At 48.1% G+C, this 14470-nt stretch overlaps 2 protein-coding genes and 1 non-coding gene across 4 annotated transcripts in view; 1 reads left to right on the forward strand and 2 right to left on the reverse strand.

Moving 5' to 3' along the window:
• The first annotated feature begins 711 nt into the window (after window positions 1-711).
• Window positions 712-4186, forward strand: LOC103180498 (fibrinogen-like protein 1-like protein). The gene is made up of 3 exons (XM_007896392.2): window positions 712-809; window positions 1669-1794; window positions 2832-4186. Exons 1-3 carry the CDS (start codon window positions 794-796, stop codon window positions 3470-3472), a joined length of 783 nt encoding a protein of 260 aa, XP_007894583.1. The 5' UTR covers window positions 712-793; the 3' UTR covers window positions 3473-4186.
• On the reverse strand, window positions 1502-1573 carry trnav-uac. Its single transcript has one exon. It is a non-coding gene; the product is annotated as a tRNA-Val (tRNA).
• An 890-nt stretch (window positions 4187-5076) lies between the features above and the next one.
• mtmr4 (myotubularin related protein 4) overlaps window positions 5077-14470 on the reverse strand; it is a 50792-nt gene continuing 41398 nt past the window's right edge. For both annotated transcript variants that reach the window (XM_007896391.2, XM_007896390.2), the window contains 9 exons: window positions 14081-14192; window positions 13496-13691; window positions 12332-12517; window positions 11874-12044; window positions 11443-11594; window positions 9540-10908; window positions 8672-8782; window positions 7652-7740; window positions 5077-6340 (listed from right to left, as the gene is read on the reverse strand). In XM_007896391.2, the coding sequence (XP_007894582.1) occupies window positions 6163-6340; window positions 7652-7740; window positions 8672-8782; window positions 9540-10908; window positions 11443-11594; window positions 11874-12044; window positions 12332-12517; window positions 13496-13691; window positions 14081-14192 (2564 nt within the window). In that variant the 3' untranslated portion in view covers window positions 5077-6162. The remainder of the gene's footprint in view (window positions 6341-7651; window positions 7741-8671; window positions 8783-9539; window positions 10909-11442; window positions 11595-11873; window positions 12045-12331; window positions 12518-13495; window positions 13692-14080; window positions 14193-14470) is intronic.

Genomic DNA, 14470 nt, shown 5'->3' on the forward strand with positions numbered 1-14470 from the left:
AATAAGTGAGTGGGGCCTCTAATAGGGAGAGCAATGACCACTCACAATTGTAATGAAACAGAATAAATGCTCCTTAACCCCTCCCCACTCTGCTAGACCGATTCCCCAGCTCTTCCCTACAAAAGCCACAGATGATTCAGAACTCTCAGCTCATGTCCTCCCTGTACTCGGCTCCACAACCATATCACACCCATCCTTGCTTGCCTTCATTGGATCCCCATCGCTCAACAAATTGAGTTGAAGATCTTTATTCACATACTGAAATTCCTCCATAGTCTAGCTCCAACCCATCTCTACACCTTCCGTCATCCATTCCAACCCCTCACTCCTCCCAATCTCCTCGCTCGGCTTACTCCATGTGGCCCCCACCCACCCATCAATAGACAAGCTTTCAGCTACTTGGCGCCCACTCTCTTGAATTCCGTTCCCAGGTCCCTCTTCTTTTAAGGTACATCTTGTTATTCACCAGGTATTTTGCCATTACCCCTCTAAAATGTATGGCTCCCACTTGGCAAAGGTACTGGCTGAACGGGGACTTATAGTTGGATATTTTGATGTACCTCACACTAAGTTACCCAAAAGGTGGTGGAGAATGCTTGCAGCACCAAAGGGGTTAACAGAAGTCATGACGACAAGTGGAGAGGGTGATCAGCAAGTTCTGCCCTGCAGGCACGGTGTCAAAACAGGACTATCCTGTGACTGGGCGACATTTCTATGCAGATGCAAAGGGCAAGGCTGATATAAAAACGGGACACCAGTTCATTGAGCAGAGAAGTGCAGAGCACAAGGCAGGATGGCTGTCAGGATGTGTGAGTCGAAGTTTACATATATTTTACTTTTAAAATACAAATTATTTTGAATGTGTTGTTGTGTAATTGTTCTGTAATTGTCAGCCTGCTTTCTTGCCTCTGAGTTGGAAGGTTGTGTGTTCGAGCCCCTTTCAGTCGGGACTTTGAGCTCAGTCTAGACTGAAACTCCAATGCAGTCGTGGGGGAGCATTGCATTGTCGGAGGTGCTGTCTTTCAAATGAGATGTTCGACTGTCCCATCTGTGAAAAGATCTCGTGGCAACATTTAAAAGCAGAAGGGACTTTCTCTCTGTGTCCCTGACCAACAACTCCCGCAAAACTGGTCATTCAGCTCATGGTTGTTTCTGTGGCATGGAAATCATGTTTGGTCTTTACACTTACCCAGCACTGCAGAATCCTACCCCGCGTGAAGGGGGCTATATAAATGCAAATTGTTGGTGTTTCCAGATTCAAGCATCGCACCTTGTAGAAGGTGAGGGAATTTCAGATTCTTATAACAATACAAATACTCCTTGCATTTGATATAGCTTTGTGTTCCACTAACAGTCGTGGATTGAGTGACCAAATTCTTATTTTATTTATTTGGAGGGGTTATAACCCCAAGAAAACAATCTGCTAAATGACTAGTAACCGGGTTCCTACTCACTGCTGGTAAACAGAGGCGTGTGAAGTAAGGAAACTTCCCCAACATTTTGTCCCACCCGGGAATCAAACCCAGGTCCTCTCGCTTGTAAGGCAAGTGCTTTAACCACTGAGCTACAGGACTCCATGACTCTTATCTCTTTCCCAAACTCTCTTCCCTGCCCCCACCTCGCTCAGTTACTCGAGGGTTGAATTAATCTTTTTTTTGTTAACCTCAGGTGTCAGATTCTCCACAGTCATTTTTCTGTCATTCAACATTGGACTTTTGGCTGCAGGTATTGAGAACAGCCACATGCTGAATGAAGCAGACAGGATTGTCAGAGGGACGATAAACCACCAAACAAGTCAGTATTACCTTTGTATTAATATGTTTACCTATATTTTGTCCTCTTTTCTCAGGGGCACTGGACCCCTCAGAGCAGGGGCAACAAGCTCCTGCCAGTTTACACATGGTTTACCCAAGGTGAGAGACCCCAGTGAGTTTCTCGCCATTATTGTTAGGTAGCAATGCTTCTTGCTGCCACGAGGTGGCGGGCGTGATCATCTATCTGCAGTCAGGCTGTGGATTCTTCCAGAAGCATCATAGCAATATCTGCAGAGACACCGCAGACTGTCCTGGCTGTGATCGCTTGCACATCAATCCAATCCGACCAACATGATGTTTAGAGGTGGTCACCTCCTTACCTGGCTGTGGAAAGCCTTTGGACGTCCATTACCTAAATTCCCAAAAGGCCTTTGCCCATGTCGCTCCCAGAGGCTGTTTTCCAAACAGACATCAATGGAGTATCAATAAGCAACTGGCTAAATGGCAGCAAGCAAAGGGCACTTGTCACAGGAGCTCGGTGTCAGTGGGTGAAGGTATTGAGTGAGACAAGGTAGGTATATTTGCAGATGACACAAGTTATCAGAAACTGACAGGTCAGAAAAGGCAGCCAAGGGAACTCAACAGAAAACACACCTGAACTGATCACCAGCAAATGAAGCTCAACAGGTGAATGCAAGATACTGCATATAGTAGGTACATGCCCTCCATTAAAGGGATATAACATGCCAAAGGGAAAACAGAAAGAAACACCGCCCCCCCCCACCTCCCCAATTCTGACCCCCAGCTCGGGTCCGAAACACTGACTGTCCTTGGGATGTCCTCCAGATGTGAAAGGAGCTAATCAAATGTCATTTTGTTGTTGGTGCTGTTAGTTAACTCATCACTCACCATGTCAAAACAGCAAGGGTGGTTTCTCTATGGAATAATTACAGAAACAACATGCTACTATAAGGGAGGTGGAATATGTTCGTCTGAAGCTCTCGTTATCTGTAAAGAAAGCTTTTCATGGTAATGATGTTTCGTGCATCTCACGAAAAATGATGGTGTGTGTTTCAGAGTACCCCAAGGACTGCAGTGGTCTCAGTAGGCTCAGCCCGAGTGGGTTTTACATTATCCAGCCAGAGAATGGGCCCTACCTCATAGTGCTTTGCGACATGACCACGGAAGGCGGTGGTTGGACAGTGATCCAGAAAAACACCAAGCTCAATGAGCTAACCTGGAAGGCAACCTGGACAACTTACAAGTTCGGCTTTGGTAACGTTCAGGGCGACCACTGGCTTGGCAATAAGTACATCCACCAGATTACACAGCAGGGGCTTTACAGAGTCAGGTTCATTGTGTACAATAGGCATAATGTTTCCAGCTTTGCCGATTACAATATGTTTTCTGTAAATTCTGAAACTGAAGGTTATAGACTGAGTCTTGGTACTTACTCGGGAACCGCAGGTGATTCTATGAATTATGATAGATATGAACAGGACAATATGAAGTTCTCCACATTTGACCGAGATCAGGACAGATATGGCAGTAACTGTGCCCACTCCTATCAAGGTGGCTGGTGGTTCAATAATTGTTACCGTGCTGTCCTGAATGTGCGGATCCCGTACTGGCAAACACTGTGCTGTGGCAACTGTAAAGGCTCCATCATTCTCATTAAGCCAAACACTGACTGCTGTCCAGTGCCACGTACTGTGTAACAGCAGTCAGTGTGTCAGGGCTCAATGTGCTGCATCAGTCAGTGCGAAGGTGTTAGAGGCACCACTGTGCTGCTTGTATCTCTACTGCCCTATCAAAGCAAAGATACTTTTAAATGATTTTGAGTGTGGCTTTTTAATCAAGAACTTTCCCCTGGGTTTTGCCGGCAGAGTGTAATGTAGTCTAATCTCCTTGCCCTTTGTTTTGATCACTGTTCTATACAGTGGGGTGATCTCGCACTGATAATTGGGGCTACAATTGGTCAGGGTTTCTGCTCCCAATTATAATCTTGGGAAGCATGTGTGTGTTCAAGCCCATTCAACGAGGATGGGACTATGCTAGGCTTTGGTATTTCTATCGCTGAGGTTGAATATCCCATTGAGACTCACTGCCCAGTTTGATGGGTGAAGTTCCCAGATTGAGAGGGTGGGCAGTACTGGTGACATCAGAGCAGGGTCACCCTCAGGCTCAACCCACTCTGGCTCTGAATGTTTCAAACAAGCCTTGTTTGGGTTACTCTGTAGACGATCAGATATTCCTCTGACTGACAGTTGCTTGCTTGGGAGTGTCTGAAAGATCTTGAGTTTACACAAGTCTCTGATTGCTAGTAATAATGTGGCAGTGATGGAAGGAGGGTGCACGGTCTAAATCCTCTGCTTGTTGTGGGTTTCCCAATGTTTCCTCTGATCCTTGATAATAAAATCTTCCTGAGCATGTGTCTGTTCTGCATTTTTGACCATGTGAACAACTCGACAAACCATCTTCTCATTGCACACTATATTGTCTGGCTCCATCGGAGGCCATCAGATGGCTGGTGTGGGAAACGTCTCACTGTTGGCTCCACACAGTGAATAGCTCAACTCGTGGAGAAGGAACGAGCTCTCCTCGTCACATTAGAATAGAACATTCCAGAGCCGAGGAAAGGGGGCTTTTTCTCACAGAAGCCATGCTGTGCCTCGCTAATCCCAGACGTACCACCTTCACTGACCATCCTCCCAAACTGAGTGGAGTAGCCATCAGTGCTCAGAGCAGACTGTGCCCATTGGCATGGAGATAGAGTGGCTCTTTTTTTCCATAAAACTGAAAAATAAGTTACAATCTTGAATTGAAGCCCTTGTTAGTAACTTGCTGATCAGTGGTTTCTCATTAACCTCACACTTGCTCTGTAGATGCAACTTATTTGCTGCACAGAACACGAGGGGCTCTTTGTTAGCTGGGCAGGATCCATATGTTCACCTGCAGGTTGTCAAAAGATAAAGAACTTCATGTCTCCATGTGGTAAACTCAACTATTTGTCAGCAAAAGTAAGTTGTATTGTCGGCAGCCTGGACTCCTCAATGGGATCTGTGCTACACACTAAATTCAGTCTGAGACACAGAACAAATACGCAGGCTGGAGGGACAGGGCCAGAGATGTAACAGAGAGAGGGGAAGTGCTGACTGATCTATGTATTGTGAGTGCTTGTAGCCAATGTCTGGCTCAGTTTCGGGAGCCAGAGAGGTCTGAATGGCAAAGTTTCTCCAGTAGTTTGAATACTTGGAAGTGGGTCTATATCCACTTATAATATCACAGGAAAAAGTAAAAGAATTTACAAACCCACAGGGTATTGTTTTGCAGAGTTTCTTCCATAAATTGATTTATTTAGTCCTTGCTTACTGTAGACCTAAAGGGTTAACCAACGGTGCACAAGATATGGCCAAACGACACATTCCAGCATCTCCCGCCACGCCCGCATCTCTTTGAATGGCACGACAGACCAGCAACATACAGAGACTGCGCAGTGAGAGTATGGACAGAGGGTCGAGAGAGGAGAGGAAGGTGACGAGGATAGCGAGCGGTTAGTAGAGTAAGGAGGGTCAGGAAGAGAGGGTGGAAGTCGAGAGAAGGAAGAGCGAGAAGTAATGAAGGAGGAGCAGGCAAACGCAGAGTATAAGAGACACGCCTGACACCGACAGCTCAATCCACTCCTCTCCTACGCTGACCAAAGCCAAACCAGAATATGGTGATGCAGCATAACGACCAGGACAAACACCGTCTCAAGAAGTGGATAAGGACGTGATGGGTGATGTACATTAAGTGCTGACAGCAGAGCTGAGTGAGTGAGAGATACAGTACAGCATGATGTATCCCGTCACACGAAGAAACAGCTCGGCTCCCAAATGTTCCTCAAACATTCCCTTTGCAAAGTCAACCGACTGGATTGCAATATCCGCTCCAAGGCTGGCAGGACACACGGATGCCGCTGACACACAGCAGGACTGACACCTTCCTACCTTTCCCATTCGCTGTGGAGACGCAGCGAAGCTTCACTCGGCCCTTGGCTTTGTAAAGTGTCCAGATGAAGAGGCCAACGTCTTGTCGCCAATTCAAATCACAGACCCTCTTCAGTGAGGACCTGAGACTTTTTAAACTGAAATTCCTGACCAGAGTCACAGAGATGCATTCGCTCCTTTCCTCAATAATATTTTGGTTGCATTTCTCTCCCCTCCCCTCGCAAAGTTCCTAGTGCACAGATCAAAGAGCTTGTTTTAGCAGCATTTTCACATTGTGATTCCTCCACACGTTCCCTCCCAGCTGGGGCTGGAGGATGGATGGCTCACCCGACCAGCCAACCTGCCACAGTCTCAACTTGTCCAGGAGAGCTCACATCACGGCACGAGTTGGGGAAGGAGAAGGCGGGAGTGAACTTGGCTTAACTAGACGCGGTAGCCATGGGCTTTTTCAGCTGCTGGTTCATCATCTCTCGGGCACGACAGACCTGCACCTGGTCATAGCAGGAGTGACACACGAGCACCGGCTCATACAGCTGCTGCTCGGGGATTGGCAGCTTCAAGTGGCAACAGTCAGCACAGAACACATTGCCACAGTTCCTAGTGAGAGAAACAACAATAGTCAGTGTCCGCAGTCACAAAACATAGGAACAGGAGGAGGCCATTCAGCCCCTCGAGCTTGTTCCACCATTCTATAAGATCATGACTGATCTGTACTTCAACTCTCAATTACCCGCCTTTGCCCTGAATCCCTTATCTAACAAATATCTATTGGAGTCCTGTAGCTCAGTGGTTAGAGCCCTCACCTCACAAACAAGGGAGCTGGGTTTGATTTCCAGCAGAGCGAAAACTTTGGGCAAGTTTCCTTACTCCACATGCCTAATAATAACCCTCAAGAAAAAAAAATCACTAATTGGTTATTTCAATCCACGACTGTTTGTGGGACATTGCTGTGCGCAATTGGCTGCCGAGTTTCGCCCACACATATGCAGTCAATTCACTTTACAGTATATTCTGTGAAGAGCCTTGAGGCGTCTAGAAGACATGAAAAGCGCTACGTCAAATGCATGTATTATTATTATTATCTATCCACAACAGCAACTTGGATTTATACAGCGCCCTCTATCGGGGTAGAGCCTCGCGGCACTTAACAATGGTGTAGTCTGACGCTGAGTTGGAAGAAAGGGGAGCTGACTGTAGGCCCGGTCCAAGAGGAAAGTCTTCAGGTGCAAACAGAAGACGGTCAAAGAGGGGGCATCAAGGCAGGGAGTTCCCAAGGTTTGGGCACTGAAGGAAAGCAGAGTAAAACACTACTTCACCTCATTCCCAAGCAGGTAACTTCCAAGCAATATAACAATAATAATGCTTGCATTTGATATAGCGCTTTATCACGCTGTTTAGATGTCTCAAATGCGCTTCACAGAATGTCGATTGACTGTATTTTGTAGGCTAAATGTAGCAGTCAAATGCACATAGCAGTGCCCACAAACAGTCTGGGAGTGAATGACCAAATTATTATTTTGGGGGGTTTACTATCACCTGGAAAAGGATCCCCAATCGACTAACAACTGGGTTCCTACTTACTGCTGTGTAAACAGAGGTGTATGTGTGTGTGGGGAGTGAGGAAACTTGCCTAAGGTTTCACCCTGTCTGGGAATTGAACCTGTCCTGTCGCTTGTGAGGTGAGCTCGCTAACCACCACTCTACAGGGCTCCTCATCATTTAACTTTAGATACAGGAACAAAACGCTTAACATTACAGTCGTATCCAATGCTTGATTTCACTGAAAGATACCCAAGCATTAGAAGTGTGGGTGTGGGAGCAGGTGAGTGAGGGGTGCATGGTGCTGTGTGAGGTGGGGGATGGGGGGGGGGTGAGATTTGTCAATGATGGTGCAGAGGGGAAGCTCACCTGCAGTGGTGTCTCCGTTTGGCTAACCAGAATTCTGAGTCACAGTTGAAGCAATGAGAGGCCATGTGATCAGGCACCCAGCGCGTGACCTGCAACAGCAGCAGCCGGTAAGAGACACGCAGCTAAATCAGGAGGCATTACATTCCCAAAACACCGTGAACAACAGAACGCCGGCTCTGCAGGTGATTGACAGCGTCCCATTAGTGTGAGCTGATTGCTGCAGTCGCTGAATGATGATCGTGTGCTGAGCCAGAGTCAGCCCCAGTAACTGTGTGCCAGGTGCTGCACCCCCCCTACTCCCCCTCCCCAATACCCCAGCAGCTGTGTGCCAGGTGCTACACCCCACTCCCTTGCCTCCCCCTCCCCCATATCTCACAGAACTAGAGAGCACAGGTTCGAAATGAAAAGCTTCTGGCAAAGCTGGATATTAAAAGGGTTATTTCCCCACGGAGCAATGTTTAAGTGGTACAGAGAGTGTTCCCACAAAAGTGCCTGGTGTGATGTTTATTAACTCTTTCAAAAATTACCTGGACAAGTGCCTGTCTGGAAATTACAAGAATAGATGCAGACTAAGGTGAATGCTTCTATGGGTGCAACTCACAGAGCAGTGCAGAGAGGAGAGGAGCTGGGTGAAGGGATCAGAGAGGGATGTGAAGGATTTGAGGAGAGAAAAATACACAGGGATGGGAAAGAGTGAGAAACACACACACACAGGGAGAGGAGATACAGAGATGGAGAGAGGAGGTACAGAAAGACAAGCAGACATTGCTAGGATAAGGAGAATGAGTCAATACAAGTAGCTCAGTGCTGTTCCATGTCGCCTCGAACAGTAAAAGGCCATAATGACTCTGGGCACTTTGGGATTCAGGTCTTTAGATCCCACTGAACCCACACAATGGAATTGTAACAGAAAAATAGGATCTTAGTACAAAGAGGATTGAATTTTGCAGCTGGTGATCAACCTTCAGAGAATAATTGTTGAGCGGATTTTCACGAGTGATTACGACACGGCAGCCATACCTCAGTCTCCTTCCTGTCCACAGGTTCCCAGCTGGCCTCCGAGCGCTGATCATCACTGTGAGCGGATAGAGACTCCTCAACATCACTGTCATCGGACTCTCTGAGGCAGGTCTACAAACCAATCACTCAGTCAGTCAATCATACATTGCTCAACTCCATTACTGACTCTAGAATGCCTGCTGCCCTGACACACTGCCTGACACACATCAAGCCCTGGACGAGACTCAACTTCCTTCAACTGAATATCAACAAACCCGAAGTCATCTCCACTCCTGCCAGCACCTCCTCCCTCACCTCCAGCACAGTATCCAGAGGTCTAGATAGAGCCTCTGCTCTCTTTTGAGCCTTTCAACTGGTTCTTTATAATGTCAGCTTTGCTCCTTCTCCACCACACTGCCAGCACCCATCACTGCCCCACACATCTGAAACCCTCACCCCTGCCTCATTACCTCCAGTCTTCTCTTCAATGCCTAGCTCCACCTCTACAGAACTCCAGATTATCCCAAACTCTACAGCCAGGATCATTCCCCACACCAGCCTCTCACACCCTTACCTAGCTCCACTGCTTCCCCATATCCAAGGCTCGACTGTAAATCTTTGTTCTGACCTTCAAATACCCTCACTCCCTTGCCCCACCCTACCTCTGGGATTTACTACATTTCTCCTCTCATCAAGTTTGTGAGTCCCTTTACTGATTCACCAACCAGGCTCCTGGACCATCATGACGATGGGTATTCAATACTGGCTCCTGGAATGAAGTATTGAAACGCTTCTCTTCCCCTCAGGACGTTTCCCGATCACACATATAGATATGTCAGAGTCACCGAGGCTTATGAATTACCAGCTTCTTTGGTTATTATTTACTTACAAAGTCATCGGCGTAGTCGATGTCGGGCTGTGTGGGGGGGGTGCAGTACTGCTGACTGTCCAGCCTCATCTGCAGCTCGTGAACCTGCCGTCGCAGCAACTCCACCTCCTGCTTGTAACTGGCCTCGATCTGTCTCAGCCGCTGCTGCACCGAGTCCACGGGGAAGGGCAGCCCGTCGTCGTCCACATAGCTGGGGGCCGCCTCGGAGCAGGCGGTGACCGACTGCCGCCAGGGGGGTAGCTGCTTCCAGGGCGAGCAGTGAGCGAACAAATCCGAAGCTTTTGGGGTGAGAGCCAGAGAGCACAGGCTAGAGTGGATGTGTTGAGGTACTCTCAGGGCTCCTGCCTGCTCCTCTTTGTGAAGTGACTGTCCGTTCACTGCGCTGCCCCAGCGCAGATATTTATTAGTCAGTCTCTTGTAGTGGCAGCTGTTGAGCTTGGCTCTGCGCTGGACTGCTTCCCCACTGCAGGCTGACGTAACCAGACCCTGCACACTATCCCAGTTAGAGTCCAGCAAAGAGAAGTCACTGAATTGACTCTGGCAAATGTGCTTCCTGATAGTCCTGACGTTGTCCAGGGGTGTGCGCCCCAGCCTACACTGCTCTACTTCGTCCTGAAGCCCGCTCACAGGAAGCATCCCATTCCTCGCACCTCTCGAGTCCTTTGTGAATGAGAAGCCGTTCTCTCTCACCGTCTCCTCGGTCACAGTCTCTGTAGAGCTGCCCATCACTGAGACCTTCTCCTTGAAGCACAGCAGGTCAGCCACTGAGCGGAGGTAGGGCGGTGGGGAAGAGTGGCCATTGCACTCATCGTCGTCTGAACAAACAGCAGCAGCCGCTTCCACGTGTTCACAATGAACAGGGATGTTGTCACAAGTCCTGCATTCTTCCTCAGCTCCTATGGCACACTCAGTGTCAGGAGCAGAGCTGCCGAGCTCGCAGACGCCCATTGTATGCGCAGTGCTGCTGGTAGACTCCTGGAAAGGCTGCTCCTGCTCAGTGTCTTTGGCAAGTCTCAATGCTTCAACCTTTTGGTAAAGTTCCATTGTGTTACTCTGGCTTTCAACCTCTCGTATTGCTTCATCATCCCCAGTGGGAGCGAGGCTGCTCTCTGCAATTTCCTCTTTGGCCTCTTCCGCCGTTTCTACCATATCTACTACGGCACTTGTGTCTTGTTTGGGGACTTGGGGGGCTCCAGCCCCAATGTCTGAGACATCAGGTACCGAGACCATAGGCAAGATTCTGGGCTCTGGAGTGAGACGTCCTTCCTGACAGTGCTTGTTGAGGTTTGGGTCACTGGATGTCCTTGTAAGAGGAGTTCCACTGTCACAAGCCAGGGGCAGATTGTCCACAGACCGGGCTTTAGGTAATCTAATTGAGAAAAAGAATCCAGTTTACCCCCAGCGACAAGAGTGAGGACAATATCGCACTATAACTCCAATTTTATGGACCCAAGACACCAGGTTACAACAGTCACCCTGTGTATATACTTACTGTTTGAATTAGTGGTTTGTAAAAAGGTTTCAGATATTATGAGACAAACGATTCATCATTCTCCACACCAACTTCATACAAGAACCGTTGTCTGTCAATATGTTGTTTTCAATTAGGTGTTTTATTGATGTATTTTTACATGGAAACCAGAAGATTGAAGAATCGCAGAGCCTCTCCCCCCCAACCCTCTATGGGAAGGTCCCGCTCACTTTGCATTACCCACACTCAGAGACCACAAATCTTCTGTGGTATTTTTCAGGGCAATTTCCATTTCTTGTTGTGTCCAAATCATCAAAGTGCAATGACTCTGGGTGCACTGAATCTCTGCTCAGTAACTGTTTCTCACAGCTGAAGTGCTTTTATTTGTTGATCACTGAATATCTAAAGGGATAATGAACCCTCAGCGTGTACCTGTCCAGTGATTTGCCAGATCGTTCCTCTGCTGCTCCAGCTCGGGAGAGGCACAGCTCAGCGCTGTCGGTGGGGGTGCAGGGAGACGAGATGGGCAGGTAAACAGCCGTCCACAGGTGTAGGGCACGGACATGACACACTGGGTGCAAAATCTGCCACGGAAGGAAAATCATTACAGCAAAGCCCAAAAGAGCAACATGATTAATAACTTACAATATCTCCCAGCCTCATCCACACAGCTGCCCCCCAGAGAGTGAAACACCACCTCACAAAAAGACGCAAGAAAAATTCAGTCATCACAATGTATTAAAATATAACCAACAGGTCCTTTGCACAATTAGCGATGTCGCTCACACACTCGCGCGCACACACTCACACGCACACACGCACACACACACACACACACTGAATCCCCAGGCGTACACACTCACTGTCTCACTGCCAGGGATGTACAGGTAGTTCTCGAAGTTCTTGTTGCCCGTCCGCAGCAGTGACCAGACGGAGCAGGTCCGCTTGTAGATGTTGCAAGCCTCTCGCTCTCGGCTGTTGTTACAGAGGAAAGTCCCGTAGAGGCACGAGTACGTGTGCTGAACCAGCTTCACCTGCGGCAGAACAGCAATGGCTAATGGTCTTCCTGCTAAATCACATGAGCTTCAAGCCCTCAACTTAAAAACGCTGGGGCTAATAGCATTTACATGTCCATAGGTACTAACATATGTATGTGTCTCTGTGTGTGTAGAATATGCAAGTGCTTGGTCATAAGGAAGAATGAACCGGCAATTTTATAGCACATCAACAACAATGCAAAGGATTTCACAGCAGCTATTACCAAAGACCACGCTGTAGCCAGTTATCAGTGTAAATTGTTGCTGTTGTTGAGAACGCTCACCAGGAAGGCATCGTTGAACTCAAACAGACACGGGAACTGTTTGAGCAGCTGGTGCACACTGTCCAGCCACTGGAGGAAGACCGGACACTGCTCGCTCACGTCCTCTACAGTCTCCGAGTGACCGCATCGGTCACCAAACTTGTGCCCAAAATCCAGCCAGTCCGTTTCCACAAGCACCTGAAATCCCTGAACACAGAAGCAATCAAACATTGTTAAAAGATACAGCACAGAGCACTCAATATCCACCACCATTACTGCTCTGGGTGTTTTTGTTTGTTCAGCCGGGTATCTGACAGATGCAGAAACCCCATTACCGTGCTTAACAGGCTCCAAACAAAACAACAACAAAATTACATTTGTAAAGCGCACAAATCGGAAGAACGTCCCAAGACGCTGGTCAGTCAGTGTTTCGGACCCGAGCTGGGGTTGGGATTGGGAGAGCTAAATGGTGTCATGTTGTCCACTATGGAGCACACACTCTTTATCCACTTGGTTTACCCAATCACAGAGAACGTGGGTCCAATTTGGGAAGAATTGTGGAGACCTCATTGTGTGCACGACAGCACTGCTGGACTGTACCCAGTTAAGACCCTATAGCTAGTTGCTGTTGCTAGTCCAATCGACCTATTTGAGCTTTGGGTTGCAAGGTTAACATCCTGCAACCCAAGGAATCATGTAGCGCAGTGGTTAGCACTCTCGGCCTCGCAAGCGAGAGACCTGGGTTCGATTCCCGGCCAGGGCTAAACCTTGGGTAAGTTTCATTACTCCACACGCCTGATAATAATCCTTCAAGAAAAAAATAATAATAAAGTTGGTCACTTGAAGATCCCTGCCACTAGTGACTAGATTGCTCTTCCAAATCCCACTGACTGACTGGTCCATCCGCAACAGTGCCCTGGACACCTGCAGACCTGCCCGGCTCAGGCACTGGATGCCTGGACTGCTGCAGAGCATCGACTCCATCCCAAACTTCCATGGCCAGCTTTGTTACCATGGACCTAACTCAGCACTAGCCACATTACATCTCTCTCTCTCCCCCAAGAGGATAGTCACTAGTGGATTATTAGACATCAGATAAGCGCAGGTTTGAGCTAACACTAGGTGGATGGTAGAATTCTCACATGCACTGATCCAGCCACGATGTAAAGGATTTAGTTGCAATACCTCGATTGTCCTATAATAGGGGTCGAGGAGGATCTTGGCCAGTGCGACTATCTGTGGCGTCCGATCCCAGCCGTCCGAGCAGTGCACAAGCACTGGCCGCCCCTCCCTGTCCACAACATTAGCCACCAACAGAGCAGCCTTCAACATGATAGACAGGTGTTGGAGCCACTTGGTGCTCTCCAAGGCTGAAAGCCAGCTGTGAAAGCACAAGCAAAGATATCTCATTGAAAAGGTTACATAACCAGCCACACGACACACATCCACATACCCAGACACACACACCCCAACAATTGCCCCAAACTCACCCAGACACAGACACACACTACACCCACCCAGTCACACACAGTACACACCAATATATAGCTTTCAAAATCAGCTTGCATTTTGATATAATATGATTTACACACAGCAACATTTCAAAACAGTTTAACGATATGATTGGACACTAAACAAGACATGGCAGGAATGTGGAGGAGGTGAAGGTCAATGTAACAAACGTTATTATTGCAAAGGCAGCATTCAGATATATGGGTTTAACTCTCAGAGCTGCGAACAAAATGGTGGATTCCAACAGCAGGGACTCACTTTCCGGGGTCCGGCATCTGGCTACAGACAGCGCGGAGAGAGTGGAAGCTGTTCCTGATGGAGTGGATGTTTGCCATTCCCATGAACATCACTTCACAGTTGGGGTAGTATTCTGCAAAGAGAGAGAGAGAGCATGTAGTTATTGACACGGCAGGAGGTGCTATGCTAGGTGTGAGACCACCTCTGGAGCTGGCACAGACAGAGAGCAAATCTTGCACCAGATATCACACCACAGCCCACCCTGCACAATAGAGTTGATTTGATTTAAACCAGTGCTGAGCTCTGCCTTACTGTGAGTCTGTGTGTTTGAGTGACATGCTCATGCAGGGAGTAGGAGAGGAGAGTGAGAATCAGCTCAGGATGTGTGCAATGTTCTGCAGCGGAAAGTAA

Source organism: Callorhinchus milii, unplaced genomic scaffold (genome assembly GCF_018977255.1).
Source record: "Callorhinchus milii isolate IMCB2004 unplaced genomic scaffold, IMCB_Cmil_1.0 Scaffold10, whole genome shotgun sequence".
NCBI classification, from domain to species: Eukaryota; Metazoa; Chordata; class Chondrichthyes; order Chimaeriformes; family Callorhinchidae; genus Callorhinchus; species Callorhinchus milii.